Genomic DNA, 25,856 nt, shown 5'->3' with positions numbered 1-25,856 from the left:
CACAACGGTGTTTGGTCAAAAGGGTATAGTTTTATTAGAAAGTAAAAATGATGCAGTTCATACATTTTAATGTACAGTTTAAAGGCTACATGAGTAAAAAAAAAAAAAGAAGCTAAAACTTGTATGTACAACAAACCTTTGCTAAATTATTTGTGTATAAATATATTTTTGTCAAAGCAGAGATCATACTTGAAATGACTTTAAAAATGATTCACACAAAGGCAGCAATTGATTATAAAGATACAGTTAAGTGAAGATGAAGACTGTAATGACTTGTCAGCGTCCTGCACTGAAGAACTAACACCATGAACATGACAGTTTGTGCTGAACCTTCACATTTTAAGTGCTGCGACCAGGGACAAAGCTCAGCTGACATCACCAGGCCTTCTCAGCCTGGGTGTACTTCCCACAGAGACGTCCTAGCAGGATGTTTTTCAGATGCTTTCACTACACAGCAGTGGAGGAAGGGGCATTTCTTTTACTTCAACTTTACTGTCATTGAAAGTACCAACAGAAAACCACCACAACTTATAGGACTGAATCCAACAGTCCAGAAGTACCATCAACAAAATGTTTATCAAGTACCAAAATCAAAAGTAAAATATCTTGATGTAGTGGCATGTATGATGCCATCAGATTGTTAATACTGATGCATCGATGTGCAGCACTTGACTGTCACAAGAGTTGGTTTAACTACTGTACTCTTACATGTCATGAGAAATTAAATCAAAGCTGTGATGCACAGATGTGTGTTAGTAATTCATATCTGTTAGAACTGAAAGTTTGGTCTTGATCTTCCTCACCCACTAGTTCACAGCATGACCCTACTCCATAGCAACTACAGCTGGTGAATAATGTAATGGACTAAAAAAAACAAAAAAAACTGACTTCTGAAATGTGGTGGATTTGAATTTAGTGTGAAACGTAATTAAAGAAACTAGTCTTGAAACTCAAACGGGGTTTTAGCAAAAGCCATCAAACTAATCTCGTTGATACCGGTTGATCCACGCAGCAGCTGCTGTCCCTGAACGTGTCACGCTGACGACCTGATTAGAGCGTCAGTTCATAATCAGTACCAGCACCAGAAGATAATGATGCCTTCATTACAACATATGAGGACATCTCTGAGGAAGTACCTACCACTATTCTCCTGAAGGTGGCATTGTTGAGCTGTAGAGGGCGCTCTTGGGTCTCTTACAACTGCAGGCTTCACATCCTCACATGATATTTAAACATTACATGATGCCATTAAAACACCTCAAAGCTACAGGATTAACAATCTGGAAAATTCAAAACAATACCTTAGAATGTGAAGAGCGAACACAGTAAACAAACAGAAATCACCAATAATCATGGAACGATAGCACCAGTCTATTAGATAGAGAACATCATTCAAACCATCTTCAGGTTAAAAAAAAACCAAAACTACATGAACGTTCTCTTACTGGAAAGGAAAATTGGGGTTTCATTGTCCTGAGTTTAGACTCTCAGGTAAAAAGGTTTAAAGTGGAAACATACTGGGTAAGTTAGTCATGAAGGACATTATCTATGCATCTCAGATGAGGGATGAAGAGTCTGTGACTCAGTTATATACATACTTTCCACATTGTTTTGTATTCTGCAATGGTTTAGTGGATTCTGACCTCTAGAGTAGGTGCATCGGTTTATACAACCAACGTTACTGTACCTTAATGGGATCTTCCTTTCATGATTTTGAGTACACTATACAGAATGGGAATGAATGCTGCCTGAGAGGTTCAATTCAGAGCCCCAAATGATTATATGTCTCAAGTGAAAATATGCATTTACTGAAGACCACAAACAAATAAGCCCTTAATGTCCCATCAGTGTCACAAACAATCTATATATGCACATTATACAGGTTTCCAAAACTCTGAAGAGTAAAATAAAAGTGTTGTGGTTTGTTTTGATTGATGATCAGTGGGCATCAGGGTGTGTGTTTGATGGCATCTCTAAAAGAGCTAAATGAAGCACAATCAAGCAGATGAATGATTTAGTTTCTGGGGTTAAATTTACTAATTTAACTTTTGCTGCCGTCTATCATGAAGAAGGTCCTTCTGCAGCTTTCAATTTTGATGTCACTCTTCGTACACTTGAAGTCCATATATGATGACAATACAAAGTGAACGACAACCATCAACAAAGGAGCATGAAATTTCACATTGGTTCAGTTACTGAAACAAAATCAACCAAAAAAATCTCAGGTTTTAAGAGGCAGAAAGAAAATGAGAATGACGCAGTTTGCACCAGCACCGCACATAAATTATACAGGGCCCAGAAATCAGTCATATGATGACAAATGTGCAAAATAAACATGAGTGTAGCTGCACAGGAGGTGCCATCTCTGAGGAAACATACCATGGTTTTCCTGAGAAGAATGTATAATTGTATCAATAAATGGAATAAAGCATAATCAGATCTAAAGGAGCCAGTTTCATCTCCTTGAACATACAAAAGTCTCCATTCCAAAAACTCCTCTTCATTGCAAAACAGAAAGAGTTTGTTAATCTGATCCACCACAGATTTAGAACTCACACGTTTCTACAGCCAAAAAAATCCATGCCGATGTAGCGAGGGTATCCCTCCAGCGAGTTCATGCCAACCGGGTCGAACTTCCAGTACTGACGTCCTCGGATAAAGTGAGCATAACCTGACAGAGAACATGTTGACAAGTCAGTCTGAATAATCAGTTTCAATCAGGCACACGCAAAGTGTTAGTACACTTGTTAAGTTTCCTTTTCTTTGGACCATACCGTAGATATCCCTGAAAGTAGCATCCACATCCTCAGGGATGCCTTTCCAGTCCTGCATGTTGCGTGGGTAGACGGATTCGACTCGGTTCTCTCGGGGGCTGAACCTCCAGTAGCTGCCTGACTTGAAGAAGTAGGTGTTGTAGTTGGAGTCGTGTCCCCAGCGCAGGGCGGCCTGGATCCCAGATACAGACAGACCCAAATTCCGGATGGACTCCGGTCCTTTGATTTGCCGCTCAGCATCGAACACCCAGTAGTTCTCACCTGAGACATGGAGAACAAAGGATATGTTTAAGCTTCTTGTTTCTTTTCTGTTACTGTATTTTTCACAGATACTAAAATACAACTTTGATGTCAATAGTTGAGATAATCGCTTCTTAGAGTAATATGATATAAATACCTGAGAAGAAATGCTAGTGCTAAAATTTAATTAGTGGAATAAATTATAATTCAGAAAAATGCATTTTTTATTCAATATGAAACATTAAGTTAAGCACTCTTAACAACTACTGCTCTTACTGTGGTTGGGACAAAACAGAGGGCAGACATTAAAAAAATTACCTCGCTGTTTGTGTTGACGTGTCAATGCTAAATTATGTTTCCTGTGCTGCACTGAAGAATATAGTAAACTACCAATTTACCAATTTTGGAATTTCAGACGTATGAAAAATGTGTTTTCATATAATTGCTCATAAAACAAGCCAATTATGTTCATATTGTGCATTTTTATGTTGATATTTGATCTCCAACATCTAAAACAAACAAAAAACAAACAAGATGATTTCTTATGGAAGTCTTTGCAGAAACTGAAACGCTTCAGTTGAAACAGACACTGCTGCAGGTTACCATAACCACTTGATCACATTAAGTACTAAACTTTACACCTGTATAAACATGCCTACAAGTGCGTGCTATGTCTTGATCCTGTGTTCACGGCAAACCAAAAGCCACATAAGAGCTGCTTAAAATGTTGCTGCCCACCTTGAAAGAACCAAATATTCCCCGACTTGTCTTCAAAGGCGGCGTCGACGTTGTCGGGAATCCCCTTCCAGTGACGGGACGCCAGAGCTGGGTAACCGCTCTCCAGATGCCCGTCCCTGATCCGCCACACGTAGCCCGACTTAAAGAAGAACAGCTCCCCTCGAATCATAGACACGGCATCAAAGTCTGTCTGGCAAGCATCAGGCTTAAAAACACACACACACACACAAATCTCTTATTTACACATTATTATTCCACACACAAGTGTTAAGTTTCTAGCAAGAGCTGTATTTACTGCTTTGGAGTGAAGCATCCCAAAATAAAGTCAAGTGAACAATCTCAATTGCAAGTTTTATGGAAGAAAAATACCTTTTTTCAACTGCTCCCGCAAAAACAAAACGCTTACTGGATGAACAATAATTTAGTCTTTCACCCACATTTTTTGTCAACGGTTTAAAAATACAGTCACGCATGATGCGGTGTCGTTTTTTAAGAGGTTCACTCTTTACATCTTCCTGTGCATGCGACCACAAAACCGCCGCCTCTGAGGAAACGGCTGGAGATGTACTTTACAATCGTGTCTGGCAACAGTCAAGTAACAAGTGAAGACTTTGAAGGAATTTAGGAAAAGATGTTAAAAGAAGTTGGTGAAATATTGACCTAAATGATTCTGGTGAATGTCTCTGCATTTAGAAACATGCCGTCTTCATTTTTTTAATTTTATTTTTATAGAATAATCACTTCATCTTTTAGTTCAAGTCGGTGTTTGTGCAAACGTTGGACTTAGTAATTCATACTGACTTAAGCTTATTTTTAAGATCTGTAAGGCAATCTTTATTTCTAAATGTTTTAATGTTATCCAACCAATTCCTGATAGTAGAATCTGTTTCATATATTCCTAGTTTGGAGCACATTTGCTGCCATCCAAACTGAAAAACGACATGTTTGCCCACTCCACTCACACTAGCGACGATCTCATTGGTCTCTGGGTTTGACGGAGGTGGAGGCGGGGGCGGCGATGAGGGCTGGGCTTTGGGATGAGCTCCGTACAGGTACTGGATGCCTTTCTTGTCATCCTCGCTCAACCTCAGCGGGTAGGAGAAGGAGTAGTAGGCGGACATGATGGCTCCTGGCTCGCGGGAATGCTGCAGGCCCAGGACGTGCCCGAACTCATGGGCAGCCACCTGAAGAAGATCTGTGCCTGTTGGGCAGAAGACGAGACACGTGGTTCCACTGGCGTCTGAAAATAGTTTAAGATATTTGTTTTGACCTGCTGACTGTTGTAGTTGTTTTGTGACTGATGTAAATACAGAGTCAACAAGGAGTCATAAAAAGTACCTCTCTGATTCCCCCCTGGCTGACTCACGTCTGCTTCATTTCATGTCCTGATGACGCCTGGTATTCCAGACGTATATGATTTATTTTGACCCGATGTGTGAGCTGTCAGCGACCTCATGTGAACTCATGAATTTGTTTTCCCGTCTAAGAAATGCTGACAGAGTAGAACGGCCCTCTGAAAGGTCAGAGGCTGATGGCCACAGTTGTAACAATCTGTTATGTAAGAAATCTACCAGATTTTAACAACCTGACAGACGTCATCCTGCAGCTCATCTGCAGCAGTCTGTCTTCATGTAGCAGCTGTAGTGATATCAAATTTCATTCTGTTTACTTATGTATTGATATTATAATTATTTTGCAATGAACGCCAAAATCATTTAAATCCTCATCATCCTTTTAATGGAAGTCTTTTTCCTCAAGACTGACGCCCATTTATAGAAAAGCAGCCAGAGGAAGAGAAAGACTTGTCATTGATTCTGCATATGTGTGGAAAAAGTATTGACAATCACGGTACCATTTGCTTTTAGCTGCAATGACATAATGACAGACTGAGCTGCACCAGACTTGTCTGGTTAGTACAGCAGGTTATTGAAAACAGAAAATTTGTCAATTGTGTGTCCATTTGATGATGCTTTAATAAGTTGTTATACTGACTTTTTAGATCTATTTCACATATTGTATTTTAAAAGCGCTGGAAAGCCATCAATCGATGCTGAAATTTCTGTGATGGACGTTTTCTGTTCAGGTAAGTGTGCACCTGTTGAAGATATGGTGGATTTAAATATAGCAGACTGAAATAAAGTACTTCTTTTTATACACTGAATCCCTCATTTCATTTTTGTATTTGTTATGGAGCCTTTTATCTAGTAATTGCAGAGGAAACAAAATCAAAAGAACTATTACACAGTTAAATGTATCTGCTCTCTTCATCTTTGTCCTCTCGATCGAAACTCACCCATGTGGTTTCCGAGGGTCCACGACTCGTCGTAGTCAAAGTGAATGTCTCCCTGCCGGTGGGTTTTGGGGAAGAAGGCGTGAGCGAGAATCCCACCGGGGCCGTCGAAGGGAAGGTTGTCTCCATGCCAGTACCTACAGCTCCATAAATATAATGCTCTGGTGAACATTAACGCCACATAAAAAACTTTATCAACCCATATTTTAAACCAGTTTTAATACAGTACTAAGTGAGATACCGGTCAAATGACAGCTACAAATTAAAATAGATGGGAGCTACACGTGACATTCTTTAGTCCAACCAACAATACAAGTCGATTTATCACAAAGGCCAAACAAAAACTCCCAAAAATAAATCCCATTTTAGAATCAAGAATCAGAGAATTATCTTTACTACTTAAAATATTTGACTAATCTAAATTAAATGTATCCATTGAATAAAAAGCTTCAAAACCAACAGGTTGCAGTGTAAGGTCACAAGACATAACTGATTACATCGGTAAATCAGACAAGTTGATAAAATAAGTAAAAATTACTACAAAAATATCATTTGTATTTTGTTTGTGCTTTACATTAGACATCCATTCATTTCATCAAATAAAATACTTTCCATTGAATTCATTTTGATGTGTGTGTGTGTGTGTGTGTGTGTGTGTGTGTGTGTGTGTGTGTGTGTGTGTGTGTGTGTGTGTGTGTGTGTGTGTGTGTGTGTGTGTGTGTGTTGAACACACATTTTGAACCGTGTTCTGAGTTCCATTGAAATCGATGATTCAGATGGGAAAACAAGAAAAGACAGCAGGAGCAACAAACCAGACCTCATGAAAGTGAGTCATTACAACGATGACACATTTCCTCCAAAAGGGTTTTGAATCTAGTTTGTACCTGCTTGTCCTCTCAGGTTCTATCTCTTCTGCCCTTTTCTGTCCTTTTTCTTTGTCTTTATCAAGATTTGATTCTGCTATGGCCCGACTGCCAGTCTGACTTCACAAATAGACCGAAAATCCAACAGGGTCTGAGGAAAAAAGTCAGTTCCCCAAAATTCTCCTTCAGACTCATGTAATCGTGCAGAGAAATGTCTTTCTTCAGACTGAATGTTTGACAAATCTTCATGTTTTGGACAGAATATCATAGTGCACTCTGGTGAGAGTCCCAGTAACTATCTAGTGTTGTTGTAACTAACTAGGGTCAATTAGTTACAAATCTTTACTGGAATTAATTCATGAATCATTTTACCATATAACACATTAATTCCAGTTGAACCTGAATGAGGATAACGATTTTTTTCCACCTTTCTTTGCCCCCACCTGGTGAAGTCGATGCGGATGTCAGCCTTGCCGCCGTGGATCTCGGTGAAGGTCAACGGGGTGACGTCACTCCAGATTTGTAGCGCTTCCCGAAAGACGCGTCTGACCTTCTCCTCACTCATCTGCCAGGGGAACCGTACAATCCTGCAGAGGCCAATGCAGGTGTCAAGAACATACACATGCAGGATGTATAATAGCAGGGAGGGACCACCGGCATCACACACCTCTCTCTAATCTGATATCTGCAGTCGTCTCATCACACCTTCAGGCCTGATAACAAAACACTGTATCATGGTCTCTTCCTTCTCCTTTTGATGAAACCACCCAGTATGACAAGTGGAAAATGAAGAGAACCCTCCTTACCTCATCAGCAGGACGCAGAACTTTAAATTTACGATATTGTATCAGGAAAATATGACATTTTTAATCTCAAATCAGTAAAATGACAATTAATTCCTGAACTTCATTTCGGAAAATACGAACAACAACAAAATATATTTGCTTACATAAATCGATTAATTACACACACTTTTGTGACTGATTTTTCTACTATAAATAAAGTAGACCGATGCCCAGGAATAAATCAACATTTCTTGGAAACATTTATTCGTTTTCTAGCAGATTTATGTAATTTTTTTGACTGCAGGTTGACAGAAAAGACATAGTTCCTTAACACTGGGTAGATAATACTTGTAAATAGGTTTTCCCTTAGAGTTTAACTCCTACTGATGATGTCGCCAATTCCTCACGGGTAAAGGTTCTTTGTGTGCATTTGATTGTGTGTGTCTGTGCTCTTGCACTGGTTTGTGTTCAAAATAATAAACAGATTTATTTGTCAGTAAATAACTCTGGAGGTTCTGGTAAACAGATTAGAGCCAGGGACAGTTTTTGATTCCTTGAATGAAACAGACTATTTCCCAAAATTTTAATTTCCAAGTTGTTCTCTTATGATCAAGTCTCATTTTTCAGTTGTAGTGTGGGGTGATATTGGTAAGGGCTTCGTTCCAAACCCGGTCTTATGACTGTTAAAAAAAACCAAAAAACACCCCCCCACAAACTGATGATTCTATGATCTATGGGTCATAGATGATGCAGACGTTACTTTATCGAAACATGTAAAATAAAAGTTTAGCTCAATAACTTCAATGAAAAAAGTTTTGTAATTTCAAGCATTCAAAGGAGGGTATACGTGCATGTATGCTGGACTATTTTTAGCTTTTTGATCTAGAAAATAAAGGTGAATGCACCATAACTTGCTCATAACTTGCCAAATCAAAGCTGCTTTTCACTTTCATCAACAACCATTCAAAGCACCTCTGCTCTCAGCTGACCCAGCATCACACTCCTCATGCCAGAACTTGCCCACCAGCTGCCTGATTCTGAAGAAAAAGAGATTCATTAGTGTGGCTCTACTCTTTCACCACTCACATTTTAGTCAGTATGGAAGGATGGTGGCCCTCTTAGCTCACGCTGATGTGTGCTTTGACTCTGCAGTTTGTTGCCATGATCCTGTTATCAACATCACTTTAGGTGTTTCTCTGTGAACTTTATTGGTCTGATTCAGCAGAATTTTATTAGTCTGTAGCCAGTGCTGATATTGAAACCCCCCCCCCTTTTTTTTTCTTTCTGTTTTAATATATTTCCTTAAAGAATGACTACAATGAAAGAGACCCCAGGAGACACAGACAGAGAGGCTGCAGCCAGCGGAGGACTACCAGACACTCGATGGTGCCAGCGCCTCAGATGAAAGAAACGCAGCACTCACTTCTCAAAATACAATTTCAAGACCAGATTCGATCCAGTGTCCCTAAACGCTAGCAGATCCTGAATGTAAGAGGCTCTTCAATTTGCCCCGACATGAATTTCAGTGACGTGATATTTGTGAAATTAGTTAGTCCGTGAAATTGTTTTTTGTTTTTCTTTAACAGATTAACATTCCATTTCTGTTACAGTCCTGTTCTTGGTTAAACAAGAGGACATTCTTACAAAAAGAAAAACTTCACGTGATTCCTGACAAATACTCGCCCATCAGACCTGAGTGTGTGCTGAGGCAGCGGTGCGGATCTTTACCTGTAGGTGAGGTCAGTCCTGTCTAAACGCCCGCCGTACAGGACGAAGCGTCTCTGGCGGTGTCGCCCCCGGTAATGAACCTCCCTTTGAGTCGGGTAGTCCGGTACGCCACAGCGAGGACGGTTCCATGTGTTTGAAATGTTGGTCAGCAAACTCGTCTCTTTCACTAAATCCTGAGCGTGGGGAACTTTCCCCCTCTTCTTCATGTCAGGGAACTTCTCAGAGAGCTGGAACAAATGAGGGCAGGTTAGTGTTTCTCTTCCTTAGTGCAGAATTCAATGATTACTGCTAAGAAAAGATTTAAGCTTTGGTGTGCAAACTACATACATGTGGCTCTAATCCCTGCTGCTTTAACCTTTAACCCACACACAGTCTTGAGTTTGGTTGTTTATTAAAAATGTCTTAAACAAGTGTTATCTCTGTGGTAATTTATGAAAACATGACTCCTTTTGAGGGTTAACAACATGGAGATGTTTTTTATTAATATTTAAGGTTTTAGGATTTTTACTGTTGGCCCCGTAGTTCTGCACATTGCTCTGCAGACATCCTCCTTGTGCTTTTGGGTCAGCAGTGATTTTTAAGAGTTTGTGCTTCGAGACCTGATGTTAATTCAAGCCTCAGCAGAAATTTTGTTTTTGGACTGAAATAAATAAAGTAACTCTATGCCTGTCAGCACCGGGGTTTAAACAGCATCTGACTGACATTTGTCAGCTCTTATGATTAGTGATGATCAAAAGAGTTAATATGTGTGAGCCAGTAGTTGTCAGTAAAAATACGATTTTGTGCTGAATACAGATCATAACTTAAAATCCGCTCTTCTGTACAGAGCAATTTAAATTAATTACCTGTTAATATAACCATTATTTTGAACTTTCCATTCAACTGAAACACAGCTGCCATCCCTTATTATTAATGACAGACGAGTTCCATGTGTATTCCCACAACAACCATTTAAACAAAGCCAGAAGGTTTGGTGTGGTTGAGTAAATTCAATAGGATAACCTTGACTCCCACTCATTTTGCTATATTTTGTTACTTGTGGTCTTGGCAGTTGCTAAACATCAAATAAAGCCCAGAATACTTAACTTTAGGCCAAACTATTGACCATAAATAAGTAAATAAATTAATAAGTTAATAGGTAAATAAAATAAACAAATAAATCCATCCATCCATCAATCATAATAAGTATATAACATTTTTAAAAAAATCATCCATCCATCCATCCATCCATCCATCCATAGTACACATTGGTTATGTGGACTCTTACAGACACAGGATAACAGGTCAGAGTGAGTGATCCCAGCGTAACATATCTCATTGTGACCAACCCAATTTAAAGTTGGAACTACAAACCAAAAATCAATCTTTAATGTAATCTGTGACTGATTTAATGCTGTATGAATTATTACGGCTTTAACTAATTTTAGACATTCAACATCAAAGGTCCGATCTTAATTCACAATAGACAAGTAAAATACAAAAAAAAAAAAGGGAATGAAATATACGGGGCCAAAAGCTTATCTGAGTGAAGTTCATGTGTATTAAAAAGTCTGCCTTACTCAGCACCGCAGGACTCAAACCGTGTCCTTGTTGAGCACTAAGGGGAACAAAACTCAGCAGGATTCATGGAATGTGCTCCAGACAGCAGAAACACATTGACTGATGGGTCTGGATCACAAAAGAGCACACACACCTCCCCAAGACCCCTTCGCCTCGCCTCCTGCTTCTCTTTGTTTTAAGGACCTGCTTATTTCCCCATATAAAATATGTGCGTGCAGTAGGGGGGGGATTTTTTTGCTCCATGTTTTTAAATGGCTTGACAGTATTTTTACACGAGGTGCAGCTCTCAAACTAAAAACAGCTTGTTGTTCAGCTTGTTTATGCTTGGTTTCTTGGAGGCTTTTTAAGATGAGTCCGATCTGAGGTTTGTCTCTCCGCTCTGGTATGTGCTTCTCTTGCTCTCCAGAGGTGAACAACAAGAGCCTTATCAAACTGAGCCAGAAAGGAAGCGTAACGACAAAGGATACCTGACACTGGCTACAAATAAGTCAGGATGCTATTTGTTTGCCTTTTTTACTTTTATTTACAGAAGACAGGAAGTTCATGCATCATTTAAAGGCAATTAATTTACTTTACAACATTTTCAGATTTAACATGCATGCCATATTGTTATACCCTTCAACATAATGACCTTAGCTCACCCACATCCTTAATCCTAAAAAATAAAACTGTTTTTTTTGTCCATGCATCCAGAAACAATTTTTAAAAAAAATCTGTTCTCTGTTTGGGTAGATTTAGCCCCCAAACGTCTTGGTTAAAAGTGACCCTGAGTTGTTTTGTCCTCTAACATGCAATGTTCATCTGATCTTATTTCTGTCTCACACAAACAATTAGAGCTCCCACCAAAGGTTGCACGCTATTCCCTTCTTGACAGTTAGTGAATGCCCAGAAAGAAAAGCTGACGTAAGATGTAACCAATCGAAAGCAGTAAACAAGAAGACAAATAATGAGGAAGGACATTTTATTTTGAAATCTGGTTTCCTGTAACATATTTCCAGGTAAAATAAGACAAGGTGTGCTAATACGTGCACCACATACTGTATGTAATGTAACATGATTAAGATGGTATTGTTTTTTCATTTTGTCTTATCAGACAGGCAACAAATATTACTTTAGTAACAGATAACAGGGATTTAACTGACTCAGCAGAAAAAACACAAAGTTATTATAACCAAATATCTTCTGGTCAAGTCATGTTTCATTTAAAAGTTCCCAGAAGTTTACTTTTAACACTCCCCAAAAACAGAGTTCTCTTGTAAACAGATAAAAAGTATTTGGGTGAAACTACTGTCGTATACCAGCCTCGGTTGCTAATGGTGTGATGAAACTGTAAAAAACTAATACAGTAATGCTAATCCTGACAGAGTCCTGCTCACAATGACTCCCTGGGCTCCTCAGCCTCTGTGGACTTTGTAGAGGATTGAGATTTGAACCGTAAATCACTCGTCTCAAGCCGCCCTCGGTCTCCAGACGTGACAGGTTCGAGTGGACGTGGCCGCTGCCTGATCCCAATCAGCGAGGTGAAGTGAAGGGAGTGTCAGCTTTCAGGGTCATGAAACTTTGGCTAATTCTAAGTGCTGGCTGCTCAAGGAGTTGCCTCTGTCATTTCAAAGAGGGAGTATAAAAAAACTCAACCGTGTAGTTAAAAGACTTAACCCCCAACCTGTGTGTCAAATGGATTGTTTGACCCGTCTGACCCCTCAGTTGGTTAAATCCCTAAATATGCCCGAGTCTCAACAGGTTTTTCATTATAGTTCAAGGTCAAACCCAAACACCACTACCAGGTCCATCCAGGATATCTTGTATATTCTCTTCTTTTACTGAAAAATTTGATCAGTAAACACAAACCCGAGCCATAACCTTAAACATCAGATTTTAAAACATAACTGTTATGTTACGCCTCCTCATAAAAAGAAAAATGTCCAAAGTCTCACTTTCCTTCTCAAATAGCCTTGATCACATGTTCAATACATTATAGTTGACAATCACTGATACAGACATATAGAGATGCTCTCACTGGGCAAAGAACAAAGTCAGGATTATCTTTTAAGTTTTACTGCAAATTCAATAAAGGAGATTTAGAATCTATATAAATAGAGTTTATTTTCAACATGAGGTCTTGTTACGTCTCACATGAAAAAGGAAACACTTAAAAACCCAACTGCCCATGTGGGAAACATCTGTTCAATTATGTTTAGCGGTTTGAATGCTCAGTGAGGGATCCAATGTCAGTGACTCAGCTGCTGAGGCACAAGTTTTTGTGGCCGTGCTCAAATGTTTATGTGTAATTTTAGGGCAGACAAAGGACGTGGTGTCAGGAGACTTTATGACGACGTTTGAGAAATGAGAAAAATACCCCCCAGGACAATTAGTGTGTCACTTTCTGCTGAGACTGCAAGGAGGTGCTGAAGGGAGCCTGAACGTGTCATAGATGCTTCTTTATGCTGGGAACAGGTGGAGGAGTGTGTGATGATGGTGGTGGAGGAGTGTGTGATGATGGTGGTGGAGGTGGTGGTGGTGGTGGTGGGCACAGGGCATCATTACAAGCACGGACACATCCAGCCTCTGGTTACAATGATGACAAGAGCTACGGCGCGAGGGGATCCGACAGTGGAATTCAGACGGTATAGAGGAACGTGTCTGATCATGATGTGTCTGAAGAGTGTCTCCAGTCTGACAAACAAACCCATCTCCATCTCCCGCCAGCAGGTCACTGTGCTTTAGTCTGACATGACCTAGAACCTGCAGGGGCCACGGAGCAGTCAGGACGGCTCTAATGGCTGCTTTCAGTGAGAAACCCTTGACTTGAGTTCAACGTCAAGCCCTCCTCCCTCCCACGCAATGGGAAGGGGGGGGGGTTATAAATTAGCTGCATCTACTCAACTACTGCACTCAAAAAGCCACAATTGGGAGCAGTACAGTTGAGTATTTCTGGAATTTCACTTGTGTTTTTTCTACTTTGTGAGGCATTCCTCTTTTCCCTCCTCTGGATGCCAGAGGATCTATTTTATTTTATTTACCTTCTGTCCCTCATTCTTCTGGTCCCTTGTCAGAGCGCTAGCTTCTTTCATATTAAAGTTATAAAAGACTCCTCACAGTAAAAAACAAAACAGAGATACTGTACTTCATCTAAAATTATACTACCTGACTAAAATATTACATACTAAAATAAATGGATCAATATCAAACCATCTTGATAAATATATATTTTTTAATACCAAGGGAAATTCCATAATATTGACAACAATCACTGTTCTAACACCTGAATATACAGTGTATATATTCTGACTTATTCTTTAAAAGGAAAGCAGCATGAAGTCAATCTGTAACTGTGTTGCCTTTTGTGATTTTGTATTGGAGGTATGTGATTTGTGTTCCATGTATTTTAGTTGACTTCTTGGTGGCACTCTGGTTAAACATGTAATTTATTTAGACGATCTAAAACGATCATTAGTCCATAAAAAGGTACCTTCAGGAATTATATTTGCAAACTAATATAAGTGTCCACACTCATTGTGTGGTTGCATGGCAATGCAACCACACAATGAGTTTTATATGTGGTAGGAATTCTGTTGCTCTTACAGCAGACCTGTCTCTTTTATCGTCATGATATAGTATAACTTTCCAAAAACAGTCTAAGCCTAAAAACAGTAAAGCAGGATGATAGGATTTAAGTCATAAGTGAGTGTTTACATTGATAAGGCTTCGGTTTAAAGCAGTGGTTCTTAACCTGGGCTTGATCGAACCCTTGGGGTCCGGTGAGTCGGTCTCAGGGGTTCGGCGGAGATGGAGGAAAAACATGTACTGTATTGTATCACGAAACGGAGTCAGCGTCCTATCTGCATGATTTGAATGTCAACTTGAGCAACTCTAGTCTCACACTGGCAAAAATAAAGGAACACTTCCTTAAACTGCATGGAAAACAACAGAAAGACTTTGCTGTGAAAATGACATAAGAGTAGCACTTGCCGAGGTGAAGCCACGCATATCTGAACTGGTCTCTCAATAACAACAGAAGTCACACTGATTTGCAGGTAGGTCATTTCATGTGAGTTCATGCACTGTCTTGGTTTTATTCTTTGAAAAAGGTGGCATTAACGCACAACATTAAATACACCAGTAAAACATATACTTATGTCTTAAATTTGAAAAAAAAATAAAAAAAATTTTTTTACTAAAGAAGGGTTCGATGAGTGAGCGTATGGAACCGGCAGGTTTCGGTAGCTCCAAGAAGGTTAAGAACCACTGGTTTAAAGGCTGCGCTCTCATTGAAGAAACATGAACAACAGATTTGCTCACCCCGGGGGAGGATTTATAGCACCAGATAGGAGGAGGGGATGTATTGCCATCGAATGACTATCATTCCTCTCACTCTTCTTATCCCTCATGGCTTCTAAAAATTTGAAAACACCCTGCAGTGGAAGATGATATAAGTCAGCTGGTTATCTGTCTAAATCTGTTATGTTTGCTGGCAAAGAGAACTCTTCTTCTGCCGAGGCCTCAGTCCAGCAGGTCTTCCGTCTGTCTGTCTGTCTGCATGACGATTTCCTGATGAGTTCATGGTCAATTGGGATTTTTCCCAGGAGATTAATAGTTACGAGGTAAATCATGCTGCGTTTATGCTCCCTTATTGAGAAAGATGGAGGTAACTGCTTGACTCAGTGTGTTTCAACGTTCACTGATATACCAGCAACAGTTTAGGGTCATAAGGTCCATTCATTCTGATTCTGTCTGAATAACACAGTCAAATTTCCCTTACTGATACTTGGAATATCAGTTTATAAGAAAAACTTTGATTAGTCAATTTAAATTTATTACAAAATATGCAAAAAAATGTATCCCTTTTAAAAGTTTTACATCTTAAAATTCTTATGTTCTCTAATAATTCTAGTATAGATAATAGATCATGTAGTCTCACTTTCCACCTCAACCATGATCACATTCGTTCATGTCATTACCGTTGACCAATCAATGCCATGCAGACATTATGGGATGGGTCAATAGGCGACATAAAGGCAGGAGAAGAATTGACAGGACTTCTCTGTCACCTCAGTGTCAGGATATTTCTTTATTGTACCTTAGGCCAGGATTCACACCTGCAACCTACTACACTGTGCAATGTTAATTTCTCAGTGAATATTTGCTAATAACTTTATTTAAACATATTTCTTCTGCTTCCCATGGAGGACGGACCCTGGTAGGATAGGAGAGCACCATCAAATCACCTGCTTCTTCAACAATGTGCTTTAATGCCTAGAATAATCAATGACAATTGCCCTACAGACCACAGTTACATCATCTATTAATTTATACATTATCCAGTTATTAATAGGAAGTACTTCCTGAGTTTTGGACCTTGGTGAACTCATCACTGGCTGAGGCCATGAGTGAAGGCGTAATGTCCCACGGACAAAATGAAAACCTGATATTGTAATCAGTGTTTGCATCAAAAGATGAGACACACCATGAAGCTATTCCACACCATGAAGCTATTCCACACCATGAAGCTATTCCACACCATGAAGCTATTCCACATGCAAACTGCAGTTCTGTCTAGAGAGTCACAAACAAACAAGAATCATTGAGTCAGCAAAATCACCTGCACAGAAACACTTTAAAATCATGCAGAGGACTGACGCACCCCTTACATATTTTTCTCCTCATGAAGGATTGAGAATGAAGATAGAAGGAGTATGCATACGCCTTTTAACTGCCCCCACCCCCCACCCCCAAGCGTTGTAGCTCATTGGCCAGTCGCAGGCCGGTGCAGCTGTGACCTAGATCCATTCAGTGGGAACCCTGCCTGTCTCTGAGGTCACCTTCGCTCTCACGGTTCCACAACCAATCATTTTTCCCAAAGGCAACGACATGAGACAACATAGAAAGGAAAAACCGAAGGACCAAAGTTTTATTGACAAAAGCAATATCCACAGTTGTCTGTGGGCTCCTCCTCTCCACTCTGGAGAGAAAACAGGCACTTTGTGCATTTCTCTGCCCTGAATGCCACAGAACTGAGATCTGTCCAGGCATGTGTAATCACCTCTTTTGTCAACAATGGCAGAACAATTTAAAAAACCCCAAACCCTACAGATTAGTCTTTCCAGTGAAATGACCGGCAGACATAACATAAGTTGTCGACACAGGTGCAACATGGTTGTGGTCACTGTTACTTGAAAAGCGTATTTTTTCTTGTGGAGACTCAATTTATTTTCTCCTGCAGAAGCAAAAGTATTCAATGAGCTATAAGAATTTAAAACGCCAGAATCCACAGAGGTCCATAGAATCTTCATTTGTTTGCAGGGAGATAAACTTTGCACAAAGAACCAGTCCCATGGCGAGCACCCTAAAGTGGGCTAAAAGGGTTGATAATCGTGACCTGTCTCAGTTCCAAAACTTTGAAAACATAAAATCAGCAGTATGAACTATGACACTGCAGATTAAAATGACATAAATAAATGCAACCCACTGAGGAGAAATGTTCACATACTTTCAGTTGGAAGGAATTATCCTTTAAATGTGCTTCACTGCTTCTTCAGGCTATCCTCCACAAATGATCGAGCCACAACTTTCATCACTGAGGCCTCCATTCCTAACCCCCCTGAACCCTGACCATGATGAAAGCCCGACTGGAGAGATAGTTGAACAACTTTAACTATCAGCACTGTCATACTTGTTACACTGAGAAATAAAAATTAAAGTTATATCTGTAAACCCCCCCCCCCATAATTGTTGGCACAGGCAATATCTCTCCATCACTACTTTCCTGTAGAGTAGGTTAACTCTACCTCTCAGAACAATGTAATGCTGTTGGGATATTGTGGTTTGATAAACTCTGGTCTTTAGATTTATATATTCATATTCTGTCCTTATATTTGTTTAGGTTTTTAATTTTATTCACATATATACCTTGAAAATTCCAGTATTGTTAACATTTAAATCTTTGGAGTTCACAGTTTTTGTTGGTGTCAGATTATTTATAATATAATGGTGCTGAATGTCAAATGGAGGAGCTCCATGGAAGTCCCATCAGAGGGGACTTCCTTACTGTCATGAAGCTGAAATAAATCATTATTTGATTGATTCTGAGGTCTTTATGAGACGAAACCCAGTGAATATCTGAAAACTAACAGATGTGCCAACATTGTCAATATAATAATGGTCATGCCAGAAAACTCTCATCTTTCATCAGCTTTCCTATGAGCTGGAGTCACTGTGATTGGATAATGCTTTAGTTACAGTACATACCAAACATTACTTACCCCGCACAACCGTCTGCCTACAACTAAAACACTTAAACCTCTCTCTGGAAATTCTCTTCCTTGTATTTACTACATTCCTTCCTGCAACTGCTTATCTGAGCTGTTTGTTGTGATAAATTATTCTTTTTTTCCTATGTGTACCAATAAATAGGCAATTCCTTTGAAAAAGGCGTGCATGCAACACTATCCTACCGAGTAAATACAGGTTAGTAACTGCAGAAACCAGCAATATTATACAGAAAAATGAATTACACCAAGTGGTCATGTAATTCAATTGAGTCCAGTGAATGAATGAGAAGTATATTTAACAACTTTAATGCCAGTTCATCTGAAACCCAGGACCATACTGACGCCGTCGTGACGGGTCCTCATGGGGACCCCCACTCTTTTTTATGGCACTGTTGACAAAATGCCTTGAAGACCTGTTATTACTACTTCCTGGCCTGCAGACAGGGGAACTCAGCAACCTTTATTTTCCCCACTCTCTCTCTCTCTCTCTCTCTCCCTCCTCCCCGAAAAGATCAGACCTGGTTGCACGAAGACAAAAAACAAAACAAAACACTCTGCTGTCATCCTGCAAGCATGCGGAGGAGGATTTAAGCTGCAAAGTCATGACTTCTGCTGCTGAGCAGACAAAAAAAATTCAGTGATGATAGTCATTTTAAGGTAGGACCAACTTCCAGGCGGTCAATACACAACTATATGTACATATGTATATGTTGTGTCTATAATAAACAACTATTTATTTTTTGTTTTTACAGCTTAAATGGTATCGCTCTTGATGAGTCCAAGGAAATGACACAGCCTGGATTCACTTATGCGCATTTATTCATAGAGGAAGGTGCGCGTCAAAAGGATAATAAAGCGCAAACTTATGCACAAGAATGTTACTACAAAGTATTTCGCGTGACTGTGTGTGTAGGCTGTGTTTATATGTGTGTGTGTGCGTGTGTGTGTGTGCGTGTGTGTGTTGGGGGGGGGGGTAGTTGTAGCAGAAGAAAGAATGAACAAAGTCAACACTGCACATTCCTGAAAAATACTTAACATTAATTCGTTCCAAAAAAAAAAAAAAGTTCATTCTATACTAAAATATCGCTTTCCATTTTTCCAAATTAAGTTTTCTCTCTGCTTATTTGAACTTTGACAACAAGTTAAAGTAGAAACAGCATCCTTCTGACTCACCGGCGCCACTTTGTACCTGCTGCTGGATCCACGCACTGGAAGACAAAACGCGCTCGGGAGGAGCTGCAGCGCAAAGACGCACATGACCAGAGAAGTCCGCATCCTCACGGGAAGAGCGAGCCGGGCTGTTACGCTTGGAGGATGTGTTTTTGGCGCAGCTGTGTGCGGTGCGCGACACCGGGAGTCACACGGCTGCGGGATTCCGGGAGACTTCTCTTTAAATAGACTCTGATTTCTTTGTTCTGACGTTTTCTCCCCCACATGCACGCTTTTTTTTCTTTCGTTTCTTTCGTTTCTTTCTGTTTTTTTTTTTTTTTTTTTACAGCCCAGGGCTGATAATACCACCCGCTACCATGTGACTCTTAACCCCTTCTCTGCCACGTGCCACTCAACTCAAACCAGATGATGATAGGGTTGCAGGTCCCCCCCCCCCCCAACATGTTGTTTTGATGAAAAACGGGAAGCATTATCAACTTTTTTTTTTTTTTTGACTCAAAACACACCAACATGCCGCATTAAACACCTCAAACATGACGGCCGTGACAGACAGGCGCACTCCAGCAGTATGGGAATATTATAGGATTATTATAAGAGTATTACAAGGACAGAAAAGAACAAACCAACAGACCACGACATACAGTACGGCTCGATTGAAATCCTTCTCATATGCAGGAACAAATCAAGTCTGTGTTAAACACACCTGTGAATTACAGGAAACATTCATTTTTTTACTACCAGTTTAACAGGGATGATGTTCTTGATACAAGTACGCACATCAAATCCATGATATTTGTATTAAAAGAGGTTTTTATTTCAATTAATGAAAGTGAGAAAACAGCATTCCCAAAATGAGTTTAAAGAGTTTATAAAGCCTAAAAATAAGTATTTTCTTATCCTGTGGATTCATTTTATCTAGTTTACTAATGGCTGCTGTGGCTGTGCCTTCAGTGAGTCCCTTTCAATCTTTCCATCTTTCCCAGCGCTTGTCTCTCTGGATCGCCCAAGTCTGGACTCCCTCCATCATTCAGGTGGTGTTCAATTCTTGTTAAACACGCCTGCCCTGCATCAGCCCCCCGACAGCCCCATTATCTTCCTCTTCTCTATCATTTACTTGATCTTCTCTGTTAAGCTCTCTGCCTGCACTTCAACTCCATGTCAGCTACTGCAGGTTTGACGTCAGCCCCCATCAACTCCTCTGCTCCTGGGTCCAAATACATGAAAATTCCATAAACACTTGTGGCTCTAGTGCAGAATACAATGAAAAGTCAAAAGAATATAATTATTTTCTTGATTTAAAATTTGGAAACAATGGCAATAAGCTTTATGCTGACAAAAATTTCAAGTTTGTGTTGAAATTTGGGCTTTGTCACACTCAAAGCCCAAGTCAAAGAGTGAGCGCAGCTGAACCAGATGTTTATACTCTAGTACCTATTTCAGACATATATCATCCATCATGAAACCCCCTACGTTACCCACAATGCAACCCAATCTGACATCTCACTCAGGTGCGTTGTGCTGTAAGATTGTAGCCTGCAGCAGCGATGGAGAGCTGCCTGTCCAGGTTTGTTAAACTCACTTCATTCATTCAGATTTCCAGTCTGGTAGTCTACATGTTTCAGATGTTGACTCAAGTGATAACACAAGGCCATTTATCAGAATCAGCTCCCTCTGCAGCCACAAAAGGCCTTTTGCTTTTATCCCTAATTTGCACTAATAAACATGGAACTTGAGAACTGACTTTAAAATCAGGTTTCCTCTTGTTAGTGCGGAGCTGGACTCAGAGGACTGACTCAGTTTGGCCTCCTGGAAGCAGAGGAAAGCCGTTAACAACATGTTGCCTTTGTTTAATCTAGTCACAGAAATTATTCTGAAATGAACATTTGTAGTTTACAAATTGGGAACCTAGACAAAGTTCCAAAACCTCTCTAAAATAACAAATAGCCATTGTCACATTTATATTTTGTTTGGTTTAAAGAAATACACACTAAGATTGTTGATGAGCTGTAAATTATTGAGTCACTGGAGCTGCTTCCAGTCTGAAAACCTAACCAGATGTTCATTATGACTCTGTACTTAATAATCCTTTCATCTCACTCTCACAAGCAGAGAATTGTCCTCTAAACACAGCTGAAAAGTATAATAATTATTATTATACCTGATACGAAATGGGAGATGGTGTGTGTGAGGTGTAGTCTTTAATACTAATGAAAATTAAAACTTGCGTGCAGTGAATGAATCTGCTAACGTAGTTTCTATCTGTGAGATAAAATGAAATCGGTCCACCATCGGACCCACTGGAAGTTCCTGACTCACCTTCATCCCCTTGTGCGAGAAAAACTCTGTGAGTCAGTTTGAGATCATTTCTATAATTACAACCACTAATAGCAGTTAAGAATTTCGCAAACCTTTCGTGTGTAATAGCTGTCAGGTTTCTGGATGCCATTTGGACATTAAAAATGGGGCACTCATAAACTCTGATTGCCTAACAAGGCTTGCAAGTTGTGCGTCACATCGTTCATGTTATCTTAGGAATGTAATGAAAGAGAAAACGGAAATGCATTATTTAAAAAAACACAACTGAATTCTGAACTGCATAATTGGTGTTACTGGATGCAGCTGCTATATGCAGAGACCATTTAAACCAGCAGCTGGTCGGCTGTCGGGTGTCTTTGGTCTCCTGCAGCAACACTTTGGCAGCACAATAACAGTAAGAGCAAGAAATGATGTTTCTGTGTTCAAGAGTGATAAAACTTTCAAACTCATATCAGAATTAGATAAGTTTTTTTCTTTCAAATAATAGCAAGCAAAAGACTTACTGTGTGAAATGAACCCTCTTAATTCCAACAATAAAGGAGTGATTAAACATTTTGTGAAACAGGCTTATTTCCTTTCTTGCCAAAGGGTAGAGGAAGACATTGATAACAATCTGAGGTCTTTGTGTTGGAGGCAGAGCAGGAGTTCAGACGTTAACCTAACCATAAAGATTAAGCAGGAGGAAACAGCCTGATTCTGTCCAAAGTGTAACTATAAGCTCACTAAACATGTTGTGTCTTGTTTTGCGCACAGACAAACAGAATTGTAAAAATGATCACTTGCAACTGTAGGTAGAGCTGAGTGTTTAAGGACTATATTATCAGGCAGCTCCACCATGGTAACAAGATTACATAATTACTACAATCCATATTTTTGGCTGACGAATGGTTCGTAATTCCTCCCAAAACCACAAACTGATGTTTTTATGTTCTTGTTTTTGCACAGACAACACAAACTGATGCAGTGTTTATTTGTGCCGTGTTAACAGAGATGAAGCAGGTGAATCAGCTCAGCCCTTCTCACCTGCCTCTTGTCGAATGGGTTGAAATAAAGTTTGTCATTCAACTCCAAACACATATACTGTGGCCCAATAGGATTTAATTCTTCTCACAGTTCACAGGTGAGGAAAATTTTAAATCAATGTAAGTTTCACTTACCGTAGTTACACTCATTCAACTCAAGTTTATTTATTATTACAACAACGGAACATACAGTGTATGATAATTTTGTTTGTTATCATGGCTCCCACATTAAACCCCACAGTATATCCCTATCCAGGTATTTAGGAGTGATGAATAAACTTAGTCAACCCTCTACCATGAGCCCACTGGTGGGGCTGAAAGTGCAGACAGCTAGATGTATGTAGCAGCAGCAGTAGTGACAGGCGGACTGGCAGAAGGGAAGTGGTAGCCGCTTCAATAGTCCAGCAAATTGGAGGGTGTGTTTGATTATGTTTGAGGAGGGTGAGCCTGTGGGGTGCGGGTTGTGTGTGGGAGGGGTGAAGCCTGAACTAGCTCCAGGTTTCATTCCATTTGTGTCATTGGCATCACTTGAATTTTTGTCTTCTTGCAGCTTTGCATTGACTTTAGTTGTTATCATGTGAAGAATTTTCTTTGCGTTTGTTGAAAACAAACCACAGTGTGGGTTGTTTGAGGCAACAATCTGAGACAGATTTGTTTACTAAATCCAGTTCTACTCTGTTCTGATCACACTCTATATTACTTACTGTGTTTAAGAGGAGACTGATCTTTATCTCAGGTCTGCTATTTGACTTCATTCTTTCTAAAAACTCTCAAATGCCCTAAATTTGCAGACTCTTGTAACTCTGAAGTAACTCGGGCTGCCCTGGTCATTGTCATGATGTGAACTACACAAACGCGCTATCACATGTTCACCACAGATGATCCCAATACGTCTTCCTCTTCATGGGTTTTTACAAGTGGTGGCAGTGGTCCAACGCATGACAACAGCTCTCAGTTCAGAACTAAATTTGCTGCTAAATCAGTGTCAATGCCAAGTCCAGTAACTATAGAGGAAACTCATTAAATGAAGTGACTAAAAACTGTCTTGACTTTGATATGATCTGCTGATTTAGATGTAGAAGGATGGCAACTGGCACCGCTATATGTGTATTATATTTTTAATTTCTGATTGAACTGACAGCCTCCCTCTGTGCTGTAGTTGAATTCAGCCTCTCGCTGGACAGATGTCAACGCCATGTCAGTCATACTGTATCCTGACTGATCTGCTTTCTAAGTCAATCATATGAATTTTGACATTTAAAAAAAAACATTTAAATTTTTTATTTAAAAATATTTCACTGAACTAGTTTTAGAGGGAGGTTTCACATGAAATTCAAACACATCAGCATCATCCTCAAATATGAGTAGGTACAGTACTAAAGCTATTTTAACAGTTTGTTCAAGTGTTTTCAATATGGTGTCAGGGTAATTTGTCAATATTTAATTAAGTACATATCAATAATTTCAATTATTATTATACTTAATGTTAATTCCAGCAGTCACAGTAGCAGAAACAGTCACAAGAGCAAAAGTTGTTTGAGGTCAGTTTCAGGACAAAAACACAAAATCTCTCTTGGATTTGAGCTCCATGGTGCATGATTTATTGGGATCTACCGACAGCAGAGGAATAAACTATTCATTATTATGTTTTCAATATTGTATGATGAAGCACGAAAGCACTGCCAGCTGGTCAATGGAGGGCACCAGACACCAGGGCGCTGCTCCCCCACACAAACATCAACTGCATTGATCCCCACTAAGACAGTACTTTCTTAGACAAGTCCAATAGTTTTTAGTAGCGAGCAAAAGTATAATCCGAAACAAATACTAGGAATATTCAGTTAAATCCATGTGTTACGGCAGCAGCTCATATCTATTGTTCATATTGTGTATCCTTCTGCGACCCTGCCTCCGAGCTGCTGGCACTGCAATGCTCCCGGATGCTCCGCCCTCCCTCGTCAGTGCCAGGTGTCTCTGGGAGTCCTAGTCACGCCCCTCCGCCATCCCCATCTCCTGATTGGTGAGCCATCTTCCTAACAGGCCCAAACCCCGCCTCGTCACCTGGCATGGACGCTTTAAAAACTCAGTCAGCCGGGCACTGTCTGACTGTGGCAGCACGCCTTTAAGCTGTCGAACTGTGACCTTGAGTATTTGAATTGGTGCCTACCCCTTTGTTAAGAACTGATAGTGTTTGTTTTCAATATGTACTACCCCTAGCAAAAAGTATGGAATCACCAGTCTTGGACGAGCACTCACTCAGACATTTTATTATGTAGAACAAACTCAGATAAAAAGCATGAAAAAATAATGAAGTTTTTCAAAAGTGCAACTCCTTGGCATTCAGAAACACTAAAAGAAATGAAGAAAAAACATTGCAATGGTCAGTAAATGTTACTTTTATAGAGCAATTCACTCAATTCTGAGGAAAAAATTTGGAATCACTCCATTTTGGGTAGAAAATAAGGGCACACCCTGTCAATTTCCTTTCCGTAATTGGGCACCTGCCTCAGTTATCACACCTTGGAGGGCTGCTGGACCAAGTGGATTGGCAAGAATCATGGCTCCAACAGGAGAGATGTCTCTTGAGACCAAAGACAGAATTATCAAACTTCTTAAAGAATGTAACTGTACACGTATGGTTGCCAAAGATGTGAGCTGTTCACTGTCATCTGTATCAAAGATCCGGACCAAGTACACACAGCATTGGAAGGCTGTTAAAGTCAAGCGTACTGGTAGACCAAGGAAGACACCTAAGCATCAAGACAAACAACTAAAGGCCATATGTCTTGAAAACAGAAAATGCACAAGACAAATGAAGGAGAAATGGGAGGAAGCTGGAGTCAATGTATGTGACAGAACTGTGCAAAATCAGTTCATACAGGAAAGCTAAAAGGAAACCATCATTGACGCTTAAACAGTAAAGAACAAGACTGCAATGGGCTAAGGAGAGGCAATCATGGACTGTGGATGACTGGATGAAGGTTATCATCAGTGATGAGTCACCAATCTGCATTGGCAATCTGCAAGGTGATGATGCTGGAACTTTTGTTTGGTGCAGTTCCAGTGAGATTTACAAAGAGGACTGCCTAAAGAAAACATCAA

The 25,856-nt window shown here is 39.9% G+C and overlaps 1 protein-coding gene across 1 annotated transcript; it reads right to left on the bottom strand.

Moving 5' to 3' along the window:
- Positions 1 to 10: 10 nt before the first annotated feature.
- Positions 11 to 20,197, bottom strand: mmp11a (matrix metallopeptidase 11a). The gene is made up of 8 exons (XM_068310615.1): positions 19,420 to 20,197; positions 9,419 to 9,645; positions 7,349 to 7,492; positions 6,046 to 6,179; positions 4,715 to 4,953; positions 3,753 to 3,957; positions 2,775 to 3,035; positions 11 to 2,671 (listed from the first exon to the last, which is right to left on the bottom strand). Exons 1-8 carry the CDS (start codon positions 19,519 to 19,521, stop codon positions 2,553 to 2,555), a joined length of 1,431 nt encoding a protein of 476 aa, XP_068166716.1. The 5' UTR covers positions 19,522 to 20,197; the 3' UTR covers positions 11 to 2,552.
- Positions 20,198 to 25,856: the final 5,659 nt, after the last annotated feature.

The sequence above is a fragment of the Antennarius striatus genome, chromosome 3 (genome assembly GCF_040054535.1).
Source record: "Antennarius striatus isolate MH-2024 chromosome 3, ASM4005453v1, whole genome shotgun sequence".
Classification (NCBI taxonomy): Eukaryota; Metazoa; Chordata; class Actinopteri; order Lophiiformes; family Antennariidae; genus Antennarius; species Antennarius striatus.
Note: the sequence above shows the minus strand (reverse complement) of the source record. Positions and strands in the feature narration are given on the sequence as shown.